The sequence below is a fragment of the Falco peregrinus genome, chromosome 2 (assembly GCF_023634155.1).
Source record: "Falco peregrinus isolate bFalPer1 chromosome 2, bFalPer1.pri, whole genome shotgun sequence".
NCBI classification, from domain to species: Eukaryota; Metazoa; Chordata; class Aves; order Falconiformes; family Falconidae; genus Falco; species Falco peregrinus.
The window spans coordinates 22,765,883-22,782,422 of record NC_073722.1 but is presented as its reverse complement, the minus strand read 5'-3'; the positions used below and the strand labels follow the sequence as shown (position 1 = coordinate 22,782,422).

Here is a 16,540-nt window from a genome sequence, read left to right as displayed (position 1 = left end):
TTCCAGGTTGATATGACTTCAGAAAAAAGTAAGATTTTCTCTTTTTTTGAAAATGTTATAGTGCAATTTGTATGAAAAATGAATAAGAATAAAGACAAGCATGAAAGAGAGCTAAGCTTTAACTGCTATTGCTAATAACATCAATACTTTAAACATGTAATAGAAAAAAATTTAATACCAAAGCAGCTATCCAGTTAAATACATTTTAATGTATAAATTAACAAGTAATACAGTTTAAAACAGTTCATCTAAGCATTTACTTTCCTTTGACATCCCTAGTGATCCCGCTATTGCTATTTTGCTTGTATGAATGCTCATCCCTCCATTTTGTTGTTTTGTCCATTTGTTGACACACATTGTTGCCTCATATTGAGATATATGACAGTATCACTTTTAATGAAAGCATAATTAATACTCCAATGTAATTAATTAATCTCATGGGGAAAAAAAGTGATACCGTCCAAAGTAATCAGGCTGTTTAACCCTTTCCCCCCCTCCCCCCCCCTCCCTTTACTGTGGTGAAATATAACCGTTAAGCTCAGCACAGCGCATAGACCTTTCGTCTATACAGAACCAGGCTGTTTTCATTAGAAACAGAGGGACAGTGCTTCACAATGCCAAAGATCTTCAATGAAGACGCAAATCAAACACACACATAGAGTATCTCTAATAAGAACTGTTTTCAAATGCAGTGACTTGTTAAATCTGTTTAGGAAATTACTTCTGTCTTTTTTCCAGTTTTTAAGTGCAATGCCTTGCCTTTTTTCCCCCACATTGCATTTTGAGGTTTTTATTCTTGATATACTATGTACAAGTTTTAATTGGAAAGACAACAGCACCATGATCCTGAAGATCAAATGAATGATCGTTCCCCTATAACCTCCTTTGTCTAAAGCAGAAATGCTTCATTTAGAGAATGGAAGACATCAGGGTGACAAAATAGCTAATAACATGGTGGGAAATAATATTCATCATGATTAACAATGTTATTAGGATCAGATTTTTGCTCTAATCCATTATTATTTATACCAGGAGGACCAATTTCATGAAGGTGGAAAAGACACACCATAGTATAGCTAGCAGAGTGGAATTTCAGTCCCCCCATGTCTCACCTTGGCCATGGGAAACAGGAAGTGAATTCAACAGAACAGTAAAATGGAGAGGTGAAGAAAGGCTTGAGTGCTCCTCTGGCTGCACGGTTATTTACTCAATGCAGTACGCCCCCCTCTAAGCAAGGTGGCGGGGTGCCGGTGAGGTTGTTCAGTGGTGGCTGTCACAGACTCATCTAGATCCAACATAGCACAGAGCTAGAATCTTTGGTGACTCTTACAGTGGATGAATGAAAGTACCAGTCAGAGAGCAATTTAGTTTTGCTGCTTCTTCCTTTGGCTTAACGGAGAATTAGTTTGAGAATTAGGTAGAACAGCTGCAAGCAGGAGTGTGAGAGAGACCCTGTTCCCAGGAATCATTAAAAGCATAATTAACAAATACAAAGGAGACCAGCAAGTGCTTGCTTAAAGACCACTGAGATGGCTCACATCATGCTACCCAAATTGCTGGAAAATATACTTACAACCAAGCAACTTCGTTTCAGGCAGTTATCCCAGTTCTCTTATACTTCTGCTAATGGTGGCCTTTAGATCAAGTCACTTCTAATTGCAGTAAGGTAATATACAAGTGACTGGCTGCTTTTTTGGCCCAACAGTTGTACTGTTCGGTAAGAACTAGGACTCACATGTGCGTGTCCTTGGTTTGGGAATAATTATTTACTTAAAGGGAAAGGGATCTATGAGACAATGCAGAAAATCTCACCCCTGTCAACATCCTGCCAAATTCACCTTCATGAATAGACCTTAAAAGGTCTCGGCCAGGATTAGAACTGATGTTTCTGAAAAGTGTGTTAGAGACTTTACCATTTGGCTGTAGAGTCAGTTCCTTCCTGGTCTGCTGAAGAGTTAATACAAGTAAACAGCTCTCCCCAAAAGAATGAGGGCAAGCCAAGAACGTGACCCACAAGAGCTTACCAGTTAGAGGTACTTAGTTTCAAATCCATTCAGCTCAATCCAAAACAATTTCCCACTGAGGAAAGAAACAAGCAATAAAATCAAACAACAGAACCTCTAGAACACTATGATAAACTGAGAGATTTTATCAGCATCTTCTGTTTCAGCTGCTCTACTTGATCTAAAGAATTATTCTCAGAAACAAACATTTGCACTTTAGTTTTCAAGGTTACCTTGAGAGACTGAGCAGCCACCAAGACAGCTGTGTTACACTCACTGTCCCTGGCAGAACAAACAGCTTGGTGAAATGAGCTAGGAACATTCCAGTGCAGGTGTGAGGGAGGCCAACCATGTCATGTCCAAAAGCTTGTAACATGGCAGGGAGGGCGACTACTCTGGGATGTTAATGACACACTGCCTATCCTAAAAGGTCCTCGTCCTGTACTCCACCAGCTGTATTTACTGACAGCTGTTGAACATTCCTCACAGTTCAGGAGTTACCTTATTTTTTCTCTAATAGTAATCCTACCACTGCTTCTTCACTCTGCTAACCAGTTAGGCAACGGAGAACCCCAGCAAGCATTCCTGCTACCAGCCACATGCCGTTCGGATAGTACTTTCATTTTATTTCCCACCAGAGCTTCTTTGCTTCAGGCGAATTAACTTGACTCTTTGGCCAGTGTGATAGTCAGCCATTTGACATTTAAGAAAATGTGGTAGAAATCCACAAAATTACTAGATGGCCTTTCAGTATGCACTAGACCATTCACGGTAAAAACAGCAGCGCCAAATTTTCATCACCAAAATCACCCCCAGCAATCTGGTTATAAATAATGTACAGCGCAAACATTTAACATTCATTACACATGAGAACAGTATAGCAAAATGGTTATTTATTTTACAAAGAGTTACACGTATTGCTTAGGTCCTCCTTATCTGCGTTACTGCTGTGACTTTTAGATGGGGGTGCAGAAATGGGTCAAGTTTTATATGATGTGCTACCTTTAAAAGAAAAAGGTACAATTATAATTTCTAAGCATTTCCTTCTCTTCATAACTTGCTTCAGTCCTCCAGTGTTTCATTCTGCTCAATACACATTTTCTATTAGTCCCTCCTGAAATGAAATATCCCCAGCAGGCTGTTATGGCATAATGGTAATTACCTACATCCAGCTTACTGTGCATTGATTGCACAGATTAGTGAAATATTTCACCACAGTATGTTTTACAATATTTTCATGTATCTTTAATTTATATGATTAATTTTCAGAGCTATTGTTTTTTAACCGAAGTTACATACCCAGCAGCATTTGCAACACCTTTGCTTTGCATGGAAATAACTTGCCTTACATGAATTGTATGTATGTGTCTAGTGTGACTGTCTCTGATTTTTGGTTGCCATACATTACATTTTTTAAAACTTTGAAATCACTTCTGAGTTGTTTCACAGTTTTTTCTTATTATCTCTCCTTTTCTTCTCTGTCCTCTCTTTCCTCAGTCAATTCATTAGTTGTCAATGAGGATGTTCCAAGGAAAGGACCATGCCTCTTAAAACAAAAGAATGTTTGTTTCATTGTTTAGGTGTGAAGTCCCCTTAGATGAAATGCCGGTTTGCAGCTGATTCAGATCTCTACGTATTTGATCATATTTTAGATTACTGCAGAATTACTTTTAACTTTTTATTTTGGTCATTAAGAAAAAAAAAATGTTAACCCAATGTTATTCTGACGGTTTGCTAACACTGGCTTTCTCTTAGAGGAAATCAACTTTCAATCAGTTCTAATGCTTTCCCCTTTTTTCTTGTGTTTGGTTGTTTTTTGTTTTTTTTTAATTTAAACATTGATCTGTAACATCTGAACAATCTTGAGATGCTATCTTTGTGTAACTTCACTGTGTTTCTTCCGTTTTTAATTTTGAATTTTATTGTTGTTGTTTTTAGTTTGGTTTTTTAGTGGTGTCCTGATTTGGTTTGTTACAGCTTTGATTATGTATGTGTGGTTGTGCTATATTGATAAAATGAAGCAAGTTATTTCCTGCCATTTTCCTTTTCAGTTTCCCCCCCACCCCCACCGTTAGCTTTGCTTTGCTCTTGTACCCTCAGATCTTGTGGATCCACCATTCCTGGCCCATTTTGTTGACTTTCCTACCACTGCAACCAAAGACTGTCATTTTCAGTCCTGATTACATTTTCCAATCTCTATTTTTGATTTCCATTTTACTTTCAATGTTTTTCATTCGCATCAAAGATGACGAGACAGAGTCTACAGAAACATCTATCCTGAAAAGCCATCTGGTTAATGAAGTCCCTGTACTAGCCAGTCCAGACCTGTTGTCTGAAGTTTCTGAGATGAAACAAGATCTGATCAAAATGACTGCCATCTTGACAACTGACCCTTCTGATAAATCAGGCTCCATTAAAGTGAAAGATCTCGGAAAACCCACTGAAGAAGAGCCAGGAGAACCTTTTGAAATAGTTGAAAGAGTGAAAGAAGACTTAGAAAAAGTAAATGAAATTCTGAGAGGTGGATCCTATCCCAGAGAAGAACATGTTTTGCAGAAGTCGCTTTCGAAACAAGAACTTGTAGAAGAAGAATGGGTCATTGTCAGCGATGAAGAAATTGAAGAGGCCAGAAGAAATGCTCCTTTAGAAGTCACTGAACCTACCTGTGTAGAAGTCAGGCTGGACAAAGGGACAACAAAACCGGAGAAGCCAGACATGACAGGAATGGTAGATTACCTTACAGAGGATTTAAAAACATATATTTCTCTTCATGAGGTACAGCCACAAGCCTTACAAGAAGACCTAGTGGAAGAGAGGTTTGAAGCTGTAGTAATAAGCAGGGATTCTGAAAAAGAAGGACAAGAATCTCCAACAACCGAAACCCTAAGTCCACAGGAGCAACAAAAGCCAGCCTTAGAAATTAAAAAGCCGGTTAGGACAAAATTAAGAGACAAGCAAAAGCAAAAGGAAGGCAAGACGCACAGCAGTGAAGAACGACCAGGACTAACAAAGCTCACTTCAGATCAGTCTCTGGGTGGGGAACCTGGCTTAACACTGACAGCTGCTCCTGAGGCTAAAGCTGTATCCCCGGTTATAGAGGAAACTCCTATTGGCTCCATAAAAGATAAAGTTAAAGCTCTTCAGAAACGAGTGGAAGATGAACAAAAAGTACGGTCAAAACTACCTGTCAGAATTCAAACAAAAGAAGGCACTGCTGAAAAGGCTTCTAAAAGACCGGTACAAGTCAAAAAACCAGTAGCGCACAAAGTACAACCACCTGTTTCACCTTCTTCTAAGACAGAAAGACTTGAGGAGACCATGTCAGTTCGTGAACTGATGAAAGCCTTTCAGTCAGGTCAAGACCCATCCAAGAATATATCTGGACTGTTTGAGCACAAATCTGTCAAACAGAAGCAACAGCTCCCTGAGAAGGAAACAACCCGGAGAAAAACAATTTCTTCACAAAGTGAAACGAGGCGAGTAGCAAGCCACAAGACAGACAAACCAAAGGACAAACAAAGCACGGTATCAAAAGCAGAGAAAGAGCCACAATTGAAAAAAGGAAAAACGCAAGTTTCTACTGTTGAAACTACCAAGAAAGCTGTAAGTAAAGACCAGGTAAAAGAGCAGAGCAGCAAAAAGCCAGCGGAGCCTCTCCCTCCAGTATTTGGTGATGAAAGCGCCAAAGATACAGCAGTTGTGAAGGGCAGGACTTCTGATGAGCAAGGAGATACTGACTTCCAGATCAGCCCTGACAGAAAAACCTCAACAGACTTTTCTGATGTAATTAAAGAAGAGCTGGAAGATAATGACAAATATCAACAGTTCCGACACCTTTCGGTGACAGAGGAGGGAGAGCTTAACTTGGAGCAAGTACTGACCAGCCCTTTCAGTGTTGCTCTCCCTACAGAGTATGTGAAAGATGGATTCCTTCCTGCTCTTTCTCTGCAGAGTGCTGCTTTTGATGGGAGCTCAGAGAGCCTTAAACACGAAGGTGTGGCTGATTCCCCAGGTAGCCTACTTGATGGAACGCCTCAGATCAGCTCTGAGGAAAGTTATAAGCATGAGGGTCTGGCAGAGACTCCAGAAACAAGCCCCGAAAGCCTTTCATTCTCACCAAAGAAAACTGATGGGCAAACTGAAGAAGCTAAAGGAGCAGCTAAAGCACACGCAACAGCAGAAACATGTTCTCCGAAGGAACTCTCTCCAAAGGAAGATGAAAAAGGTATTACTGAAAGGCAGCTAGATGCTGTTACTGAGACTAGTAAGTCTCATTCTGACCATGTATCAGAAGAGCTTGTACCTACAGCCTCTGAAGAAGAGGCTGATAAACCTAAAGAAAGTAGCTCAGCTTCCATTATGGAAGATGTTAGCAGGGATAAAGAATCCAGAACCACTGCACACTTAACTAAGTCTTCTGAAACACATGACACTGCTTTAGAGCAAGAAAAAGATATAACTTCTGAACGCCGTGTTGTGGTTAGAAGTCCCCAGAAATTGGAACTTACACTTGCTAGCCATGATAGTGAAAGCTTTAGCCCAGTTGCAGATGACTCTTTGGCTATAAGTCATAAAGACTCCCTGGAAGCAAGCCCAGTGCTAGAAGATAACTCATCACACAAAACGCCTGATTCTTTGGAGCCCAGTCCTATGAAAGAGTCTCCTTGCCGTGATTCCCTTGAAAGTAGCCCTGTAGAGCAAACAGTGAAGGCTGGTATTTTGGGCCAGGGTCCTCTTCAGTCTGTTCTTAGCAAAGGAGAAACCTGCCCAGAGCTGGCATTGGTGCGTTCCAGGATTCTCCGTGACCCTGAGGGAAGTGCTGATGATGACAGCCTAGAGCAAACATCCCTCATGGAGAGTTCAGGGAAAAGTCCTCTTTCACCTGAAACTCCTAGTTCTGAAGAAATTAGCTATGAAATCACACCTAAAACAGCAGACTCGCAGGCACTGTCAAACATGCCAAAGTCGGCCATGATCCCTGAAGTCAGCGAAGAACCAGAGGATGATTCAGAAAGTGAACCGAAGAAGAGATTCACCCCTGAGGAGGAGATGTTTAAAATGGTGACCAAAATAAAAATGTTTGATGAATTAGAACAAGAAGCAAAACAGAAGAGAGACTACAAAAGGGATTGTAAGCAAGATGAATCTTCTGCAACTGCTGATCTGCAACCTTCATGTGAAGCTGAAGAACCAGAGTCAACAGCTGTAGAAGAAAAAGATGTACCTACAGTGGTGATGTCTGCAGCTGAATCTAGAAAAAGTTCGTCCTCTTCAGAAAGCGAGCCAGAATTGACTCAGCTAAAAAAAGAAGCTGACTCAGGCCTCTTAATGGAGCCTGTGATCCGAGTGCAGCCACCCTCACCGTTACCATCCAGTATTGACTCCAGTTCTAGCCCCGACGAAGTGGGTTTTCAGCCCATCGATTCAAAGCACTGCTCTGTCGGGATAGGTGCAGGTAAAGCAGAACACGATAAGCCAACAGAAGATGACAAAGAGGAACCACTTCTCCATGGGGGCAGCTGTAAGGCTGCCACAAGAGGATCAGGCACTTGTCATTCCGATGGCTGTGCATCAGCAGAAACTGATGAATTAAAATGTGACTGTGCAGATGAGTGTGAGACAGCTAGTGCCAGTGCTCCGGTCACACAGTCTGGGGGTACTCTGTGTCATTCTGTTGGTGATGGCTGTCAAGAGGAACATGTTGAGTCTTCACTGACACTAGAGCAATGTGATGCTACCGAAAAAGATGGCAAAACCACTGCACTGGTAACACACAGAGATCTCATTTCTACAGCTGTGTCTGACGAAGTAGATGGTGGTTCTTGTGGGCGCGGTACTGCTGAGTACTCTGTACCACAAAGTGGCAAACCAGCTGGAGATGATGCCACTGACCATTCTGCTGCAGGAAGTGATTTGGGAAAAGCAGATACAGATTTTGAAACATCTCAAGGAGATATTCATGCTGAGGAACCCTTACCAGAGTATTCATCCCTTACCACTGAAACAGGGGAGCTTGACAGTTGTGTAGCAGGTGCTGCTGAAAGTAGTGCTCCTTATATAGTAAGCCCTTACGAAAACGTGTCTTCTGGACATTTCTTTACTGACTCTGAAAGTAAGGTAGGATCTGGTAGAAGTCCGCTACCTAGGGAAAACTATTCTGTCAAAGATGGAAAAGATCAGGCTGGTGAAGTTTTGCTGAGCAGAGACACAGGTAGTGAATATCACTCTTCAGAGGAAGTGTATATGGAAATTGAGCCAAAACCAGAGGATGCATTTCAGAAAATGTCACAGGGGTCTTCAGCATCAGAGTCTACAAAAGGAGCTGAATCTGCCCTTGAGGATATAAGAGATGAAACAGAGAATCTGGTCAGTCAAGTTGTCATCACTAAAACTGATGTGGATTCTGACATGTGGAGTGAAATACGTGAGGATGATGAAGCTTTTGAAGCTCGGGTGAAAGAAGAGGAACAAAAGATATTTGGGTTGATGGTAGACAGGCAATCCCAGGGCACAACACCCGATACAACACCAGCCAGAACACCCACCGAAGAAGGGACACCACTTAGTGAACAAAATCCTTTTCTTTTTCAGGAAGGGAAGTTGTTTGAAATGACTAGAAGTGGAGCCATTGACATGACCAAAAGGAACTATCCAGATGAAAGCTTTCACTTCTTCCAAATGGGGCAGGAGCCTCAGGAAGAAGCTTCTGTATCTGAAGAAATGAAAGAAGCAGCAGAGGTAGAATGTTCTAAGCTGAAGAGCTCACCAGATCCATTTTCACCTTCAGGATCGGAGGACTCAGATATACAAGAAAAAGATGCATTGCAATACTCACCCCCAGCATCTGAGTCTAGTGATAAATCAGAAGAAATGATGGGTGAAGGTGCCAACATAGGCACCGCAAAAGCAGATCTTAAATCCAGAATTCCAATTAAAATGGGTATTTCAGCTTCTTCAAAATCACCAAAGAAAGAAACTGCTGCCTCTGAAGCTGAGCCCCTCTCCGGAACAGAGACTGACGAGGTTGACAGCAGTCAGGTGCCTTGCCCTATCTCTCCTGAGCAGTCTGTAGTAGATGAATTAGGTTTTTCCAAAGTCACTAGATCGGTTTGCTCTGAACAGGGTGATGAGTCCCCAGACTCTTCACCAGAGGAACAGAGATCTGTGATTGAAATCCCTACTGCTCTAATGGAGAGAGTGCCTTCTTGTGAAAACAAATCCAAAATTCCTGTAAGAACAGCTGCTGCTGCATCACAGTCCTTGCAACAATCGGAAAATGAGAGCCTTCCCACAGACAGCTTCCTAGACAGTTTACAGTGTGAAGGAAAAGATGACCAAGCAAAACCAAAGTCTAAAATTCCTGTCAAAGCAGCTTTCCAAAAAGCTGAACAACAATATACATACACAGACACACCTGTCCACAAGCTAGAGTCACCCAAAGCTCTTGACACAACATGCAAACTACCTATGAAACAAGATAACCGAAGTAAATCTGAATCTGATGCAAGTACTCCCACGGACCCAAAGACTAAACGTTCAATAAAAGCTAGGAGTTATGCTGAGGCAGAAGCAGAGACCAGAGAAAGGGAGAGAGATATGAAGCTTGAGCTAGACTCAGATGAGGCAACAACAGCAAGATCCAAGGTATTCTCATCACGGCTGCCAGTTAAAAGCAGAAGCACTACAGCCTCCCGCAGTGCTTATAGTCCCACAAAAGAAAGTAAGGAACATTTTTTTGACCTTTGCAAAAACTCCATAGAATTCTTTGAAGAAATTAGTGATGAAGCTTCTAAATTAGTGGAAAGACTCACGCAGTCAGAGAGAGAACAAGAATTAGTTTCAGATGATGAAAGCAGTAGTGCCCTAGAAGTTTCAGTTATTGAAAATGTGCCATCCAGTGAGACTCAGCAGTCAGTTCCTGAAGACATCTTTGACACCAGACCCATTTGGGATGAGTCTGTAGAGACTCAGATTGAACGTATCCCTGATGAAAATGTCCATGACCATGCTGAAGGTATTTGCCAACGACTGGGATTCCCTGTGCGACGCATGTCATGAATTAAACTTTTCAGTTTTTTGTTTTCTTTGGGGTGTGTGTGCGTGTGTGTACATTTGTATACATGTGTAATGTGTGCGGCTTTTTCTTTTAAGCTTCTGGTGGTTAGTTGTGTATTTTTTTTCCTCTGTGAGCTGTGTTTGGTTTTTTGTGTCGTGTCTGTATTTTTCTTGTCTGTGAAACAATCTCAAGATTGCAAACCATGAATGCTAATGGGAAGTGTTACCTTAAACAAAAACACTTCTAAAAACATGTATTGTTTTACCATTAAACTGATTGCTCAGGTCATGCACATTTTGGCTTCTGGCTTTCCCTGGCCCTGTTATTAACTATTAATTTTTGCTAATACTGAAATATTTGGGCATCGATTGAAACTGAGACAGGCAAATTCATTTTCTTTTGAGTTTCATTTTCATTTTTCTTTTCTGCCCAATCTGCAGAAATTTTAAGCAATTAAGTTTTTCATGTTCCTTTTTTCAACAATCTGTCTCAAGAAATTTCGGTGTCACCGGTAACTTTAGTACAAGTTTTCTGGCAGTTGGTTTTCCTCTCACCTACTTGCACATTACTACTGCATAGCCACTGTGGAAATCCAGGAGCTACAATGAAGCATACATACATCATTAACCCTAAGCAATTTTCTGAATCTGAAAGATTGCAATCCATGTGTGCATTCAGGGAAAAATCAAAACTCAAATTCTGCCAACCTCAAATTAGCTTTGGGGATGGGAGGAACAGTCAGTCTCACTGTTACTCAGATAAATGAAGACTGGCAAATGAACATCTGATTTTTCCTTGCTTTCATTGTAAGTATTTTGTATCACTCCCTAGTTGAAAGGGTCAAAGACACTTAAATTAACAACATCTCAAATACAAACTGTAATATGAAGTGCCATATGGACTGTTTAAACAAAACTTTCCCTAAATAGAAAGAACACGATTAAAAGCACCAGTCCAGATGAATTTTTCAACCTCAGCATTTACTAAGGAGGCATGGAAAATTATGGCTCTTGACTTAATTAAACTCTGCCATTTGGTGTTAGAATGAAATTTTAGAATAAAATGCTTGGCCAAAATAGGCACAGTAGGCACTTCAGTCCTTGTTTAGGTTTTCATATGAAGGCCTGATTTTCAAATGGAAAAATGTAGAAAGTCCTGTGCTTTCTGAAAAATCAAGCTTTATTTTTTATTACACCTGGGGATTTATAGTCCTCCCTTTAGTTACCCAGTTGTAATAGTCTGTCCATATTTAGATTACAGCAGTTAAAAAAAAAAAAAAAACCAAACCACTTTCCCTTCTTGGGCTATATCACCTATGAAAACAGTTTTGAACTTGTAAAAGGCAACTTTTGGCTCTTTCTGACCTTTAGATCAACAGGATGCTCAGGAAAGGACAGAGGAAAGACTGGCCCACATTGCTGATCATCTTGGATTCAGCTGGACAGGTAAAATGCATGTTGCGTACTCCCGAGAGAAAGGAGGGGAACATTCCTCACTTTTTTCATGTTCCTTTCGGGTGATTTCCTGATTAGCTAAAGATGTTTAATAGAAATATTTCAGTAGCTTACTGTCTTCTGGTTACTAAGATTCCTATAGCATGTTAGGGAAGTGCTCAGATGCAGAGGTAAGGCCTCTGCACTGGCTGTGGCATCTCCAGAGGGAAAAGTTCCAGGACAAGAGGGTGACAAAGAGCTGGCCTCTGTTACCTTGCAGTCTCTTGCAAAAAGCAATGCCTCTGGCTAGATAAACAAATACATGAATAACCATCAACCGTGTTCTGGAACTCCTGAGCTGGAAAGGTCACTATCAGGACAAGTGACATCCTTCTTTTCAACAGAACGGTACTGAGGAAGAAGGGATAAAAAGGGACCTATTTGTAACAATGTATGGATTCAAAAGATCTGAGACAGTTCACAGTACCGGGGACAAGTGAAAGCAATGCAGAATAAAATGCAGATGTCTGTCACTGAAAACCAGCTCAAAAGTGTTTATAAAGAAAGAGAGCTGTGCAGAAATCTCAGTGCTGTGTCAAGCTGCACAGTCCGACAAAAACCTGCTGTGAGAAAAACTAAAGCAGGTCTACACTTTTTTGTATTTATCTCTAGAATAGTATCGTGCTCCTGAATATAAGCAAAGCTGTAGGCGGTAAAGAAGAGTTGTATACCAGAGAGAAAAAAATGTTAACTCCTTGAAAATAAAGATTGTGCTCTAGACTGTTTTTATAAGCATCTTCAGAGCATAGGCAAAATAGCACCAATGCTTTTGCTTACGTTACTCCCCTCTTCCTTCCCTGTCCTCTGTTTCAATCCACAGAGGAGGCTGGGAGCATATGTCACTCATCTCAACATGGATATCTTGAAATCAGTAGGACGTGGACCTGTGCAATGTAGCAGATTAGGAATCTGCTGAAAATTTTATATAAATTCTGTTCTGAAAACAAAACTAGAAAAAACTGATGCTTATCAAAACTAGACATTGCTGTTTCATAGCATTTTAGAGAGGGCAGAGTAATACTTCTGTATAAATATTCCTGTCATATGGTAAAGCTTGATTATAGTAAAGATTTCAGTGTCAAACATTAGTTTGGAGGATAAAACAGTGGTTGTTTTTTGTTCAAACTTAACTTGACTACCTAGGATTTAAATCTAATGTGTAGTTACTGTTTTTATTTGTTGAAGTTTACAGTTGCACCAGTTTACAAGCCAGGCTGGAAATAAGGTTATCTGGGGTTTAGGGTTAGGGTTCCCTCCACCCTGTTAAAACATGACACCCTCCAAAGTCAAGTCCACGCAACTGTAGCGATAATGATTATGGAATATAGTATGAATCCTTAGTGAAAGAAGCAGAAATCCAGAGACCAGGGATAACAGTAGGAATCTAACAAGATCTCCATGGCTTTAACTCATTTGATGATCTGTTTCAACGGTTTCATCTTAATTTGGTGATGGCAGAAAGCTGCTCCTTGTTCTGGACATGATAAAAGATACTACAGACTATTAAACCGTTTCTCTTTTCTGGACTGCACTCTGAGTCTATGCTACTTCAGACAGACACCAGTTATTCTCAGTTTCACATTTTCAGGTTTTGGTTTTGAACTGTACTCGTAGACATTTACTTTTCTTTAAATTAAAGAAGTCCAGGAGAGCAGTAGTATTATGCTTTAATATAGCCCTACAAAAGGCTATTACTTAAAATGAATTATTTTACTAGATTTTGATCCAATGTTTCTGAAGTAGTCAAAATTTCAGGGGTTAGAATCTGCTGAGCATGGTGCTCTGTAGCTTGAAATATTTTTATCTGCTCACGTGCCATTTCTGCAACTGCGCTCTACTTGACAGCTTGTCACTGCTGAATTTTATCAAAGCTCACATAGGCCCACCGCTTCTAGGCGTAATGCGTTTCTGTCTCCATCAGGAACTCACTGTTTAATATCTCTAAGTATAACACAAGGTACATAGAAGCAAAGAGAATTTGGTTTCAGAAAACTTTGTAATCCACTTTGCTGCTGACAGCTGTAAAATAGATGTAAAGGCAGGGAAAAAGAAAAAGACGTTTTTACAGAGATGGATTTCTTTTTCAGAGCTAGCAAGAGAACTGGATTTCACAGAAGAGCAAATTCACCAGATACGAATTGAAAATCCTAATTCACTTCAAGACCAGAGCCATGCACTCCTCAAATACTGGCTTGAAAGGGATGGGAAACACGCAACAGGTTTGTTTCCAGTTATAGTACCTGTAAATGTCTCCAATTTGCCAGTTGAGATGGCAGATGTGTGTTATAGTCACAGAAAGAAAATCTAGGTAAAATTTAGGCTATAGAAAGAATGACTATAGATTGTACTTAATGTTTTTAAAGCTTATCTGTATAACATGGCATATCGCAGGATTCTTAGAGAAAAAGAGCTTAATGTTGTTCCTTTGAGGGCAAGGCAGAACATCTTACAGCAAAGAAAGAGAAGAAAGCCACTGAGGCCTATTTTTCCTAAACTGAAATATGTTTGCGGAAACTAAACAAATTTATTAAAGAAAAAACCAAAATGAGTGCTAATTTTTATAGGCAGCCCTTCAGTTAATTTTACGTTGTACACAGCAATGCTTCTAAATGCATCTGTAGTTTATATATATTATATTGCTCAGTATCCTCCATATGTCCTTCATATGGAGAAGGGGGGGGAGAGAGCATGTGAAAGTCTTAACTCAGCTACATGGTGTTGTTCTAATGCCACAGATACGAATCTTACCCAGTGTCTTACGAAAATCAACCGGATGGATATTGTTCACTTAATGGAGGCCAGCGGCATAGACTCCATGCAGGTCCATGGCACTCGCACATATGCAGAAATTGAACAAACAATAGGATTGGACCATAGTGAAGGTAAACGTCTCCTGATCCGGACTGCCCAGGTCATCTTAGGGAATCCCCAGCTTCTGGTCTGAAACGTTTGACTAGGACAATCTGTTAACTCTTATGACCGAGAACTAGAATCTCATTCTGAAAGCACAGATAATATGGATGAGTGCACGCGTGACATCACACAGGTCGCTATCTCACCAGGTATAGGATCTCTGCATTAGCTGATTCTTACAAAGCAAATAAAGGAATGTTGCCAGAAACTGCTACAAATACTTACACCCATTTTGCTGGGCGGAGTTTGTGCTTATACAAGTACTTTCATGAAAGTTAAGAAGGCTGCATTAGGGTTTGACCAAGATTTGTAAAAGGAAAACTAGTTCATGCATGCTCTTTGGGAAAACCTTTGGATTCAAATATCTAGGATATTGTAATTCTGCTATGATGCTGTTGGATTTCTTAAGTTTAAAAGTTCAGTAGGTCAGATCAATGGTTCTAAACTAAAGAAACTCCTCCAAATTATACAAACTAGAAATCTGTTTTCTGGAAGTGATACTTTTACACCCTTAACTTAATGGTGAACTAGTAGCTCAGTAAAGTATTAGACAGCTGCAAACGTCCCATCTTTAAGAGAATGTAGGAATAGAAGGCTGTTTGCTGTAGTTAGAATGCTAATATCACAACCAATGAGTTTTAGAACTTCCATGTCCAGCTCAAATTCAGTACAAGCAGTTACGTTCCGCCCCCCCCCCCCCCCCCCCAGCCTATTCATCAGAATCCAATCGGTTCCTAGTGAATGTGGCTAGTAAAGAAAAACAAAATTCCAAGCTTGTGACTTGTAGCCTGTGGAACAGAATTATTTTAGTTTTTGCAGAACGCCCTTGCTTTGAGATATAGGGATTGGGAGTGGTGGATGAGTTTATATGCTTTGAAACTCATAAATGAGCTATTCTTGCACCTAGTCCTGTATAAGTTTTTGTCCACACTTGTGTAGTTATTTTTTCCATAAGCAGATAAATAACAGATGGTGGGGGGGAAGTCACTGAAACCTATCCTAATCTGCTGGAAAACCACTGTTGTGAATCTTCTTTCATACTTCGAGTGTTTCAAGATTAATTAGGTAAATTTCTGGGCAAATTTTATTTTGCCTGTTACTGTCAAGATTAATTTTGGGGCAATAGTGGTGGCAATCCAGCATTCCTTCAGCTACCTAGAGAGGTTAAGTCCTCTCCTGCTCAAGGTGTCTGAAAATGTCAGGTAATGGTTCCATCCAGGGATTTTAAAGGCACATGGAGAATGAAGAGGATGTCCTGCATTCTAGTTAGATTTGTAATGACATTTCTCATCTCTCTGTTTTTTAAAGGGTTTTCTGCACTGCAAGAAGAACTGTACAGCTCAAGACACAAGCAAGAAGAACAACGTAGAATATCTAAAGACAGTGAGCCAACTGAACACCCTCCTATTGTCTCGGAGGAAGATGTGTCTGTCAGTTATTCTCCTTTTCAGGACAGTACTCCCAGGAGTGAGGCAGAAGTATCAATGGCTGAGCTCCTGAGGCAAGCACACAAGGAACAAGTAGAAGCTGAATTCTCAGGGAAACCCCAAGATATGCCAGAAAAAACATCTTCACAACATGAATATTTGTAAGTGTCAAAAGACCAGAATGAAACCTCTGTGGAACAGATTATCTCTTCTCTCTGTAATAAGAGGATTTTACAGTTCTCTTTGAAACATGGGAACTTGGTAGAGTTTTCCTCCAGTTGTGCACACCAGTTCATTAGTTCCTACTGAGGGCTTGACTTTTTAATTCATGTGGAGGAAGCCTGAAGGATTAGGAGAGAAAGTCAATTTGTTATTTGAAGCAATAATCTAGTCTAGTATGTATGAAAGAAAAGAGGGATAATGTGGGGGGGTGGGGGTGCAAACTGTATATTTTCCATACATTAGATGGTAAGTAATGTTAAACTTAAAGGCATTAACACTAGAAGTTTCTTCAACTTCAGGATGGCTTTTCCGATCAAGGCAAATATTTTCCAACTTAATGATTACTTACAAAACTCAGAACAGTATTTTTAGGAACTACATTTTTAGAAGTAGATTTCAGATGGCCCAAGGGACCAGAGACAGGGT

At 40.4% G+C, this 16,540-nt stretch overlaps 2 protein-coding genes across 40 annotated transcripts in view; one reads left to right on the top strand and one right to left on the bottom strand.

Moving 5' to 3' along the window:
* The window catches only part of ANK2 (ankyrin 2), a 382,481-nt gene that overhangs the window by 352,149 nt on the left and 13,792 nt on the right, over positions 1-16,540 (top strand). For 21 of the 39 annotated variants that reach the window (XM_055796059.1, XM_055796054.1, XM_055796049.1 and 18 more), the window contains 5 exons: positions 7-28; positions 11,430-11,504; positions 13,640-13,771; positions 14,288-14,434; positions 15,774-16,053. In XM_055796059.1, coding sequence (XP_055652034.1) covers positions 7-28; positions 11,430-11,504; positions 13,640-13,771; positions 14,288-14,434; positions 15,774-16,053 — 656 coding nt within the window. Of the gene's footprint in view, positions 1-6; positions 29-4,248; positions 10,018-11,429; positions 11,505-13,639; positions 13,772-14,287; positions 14,435-15,773; positions 16,054-16,540 lie in introns of all 39 variants that reach the window. The other 18 variants (XM_055796029.1, XM_055796032.1, XM_055796031.1 and 15 more) reach the window with 2 other exon arrangements.
* Positions 2,943-16,540, bottom strand: part of CAMK2D (calcium/calmodulin dependent protein kinase II delta) — a 209,037-nt gene continuing 195,439 nt past the window's right edge. Inside the window, exon 19 of the mRNA XM_055796068.1 lies at positions 2,943-3,005. Within this exon, the coding sequence (XP_055652043.1) occupies positions 3,002-3,005 (4 nt within the window). The 3' untranslated portion in view covers positions 2,943-3,001. The remainder of the gene's footprint in view (positions 3,006-16,540) is intronic.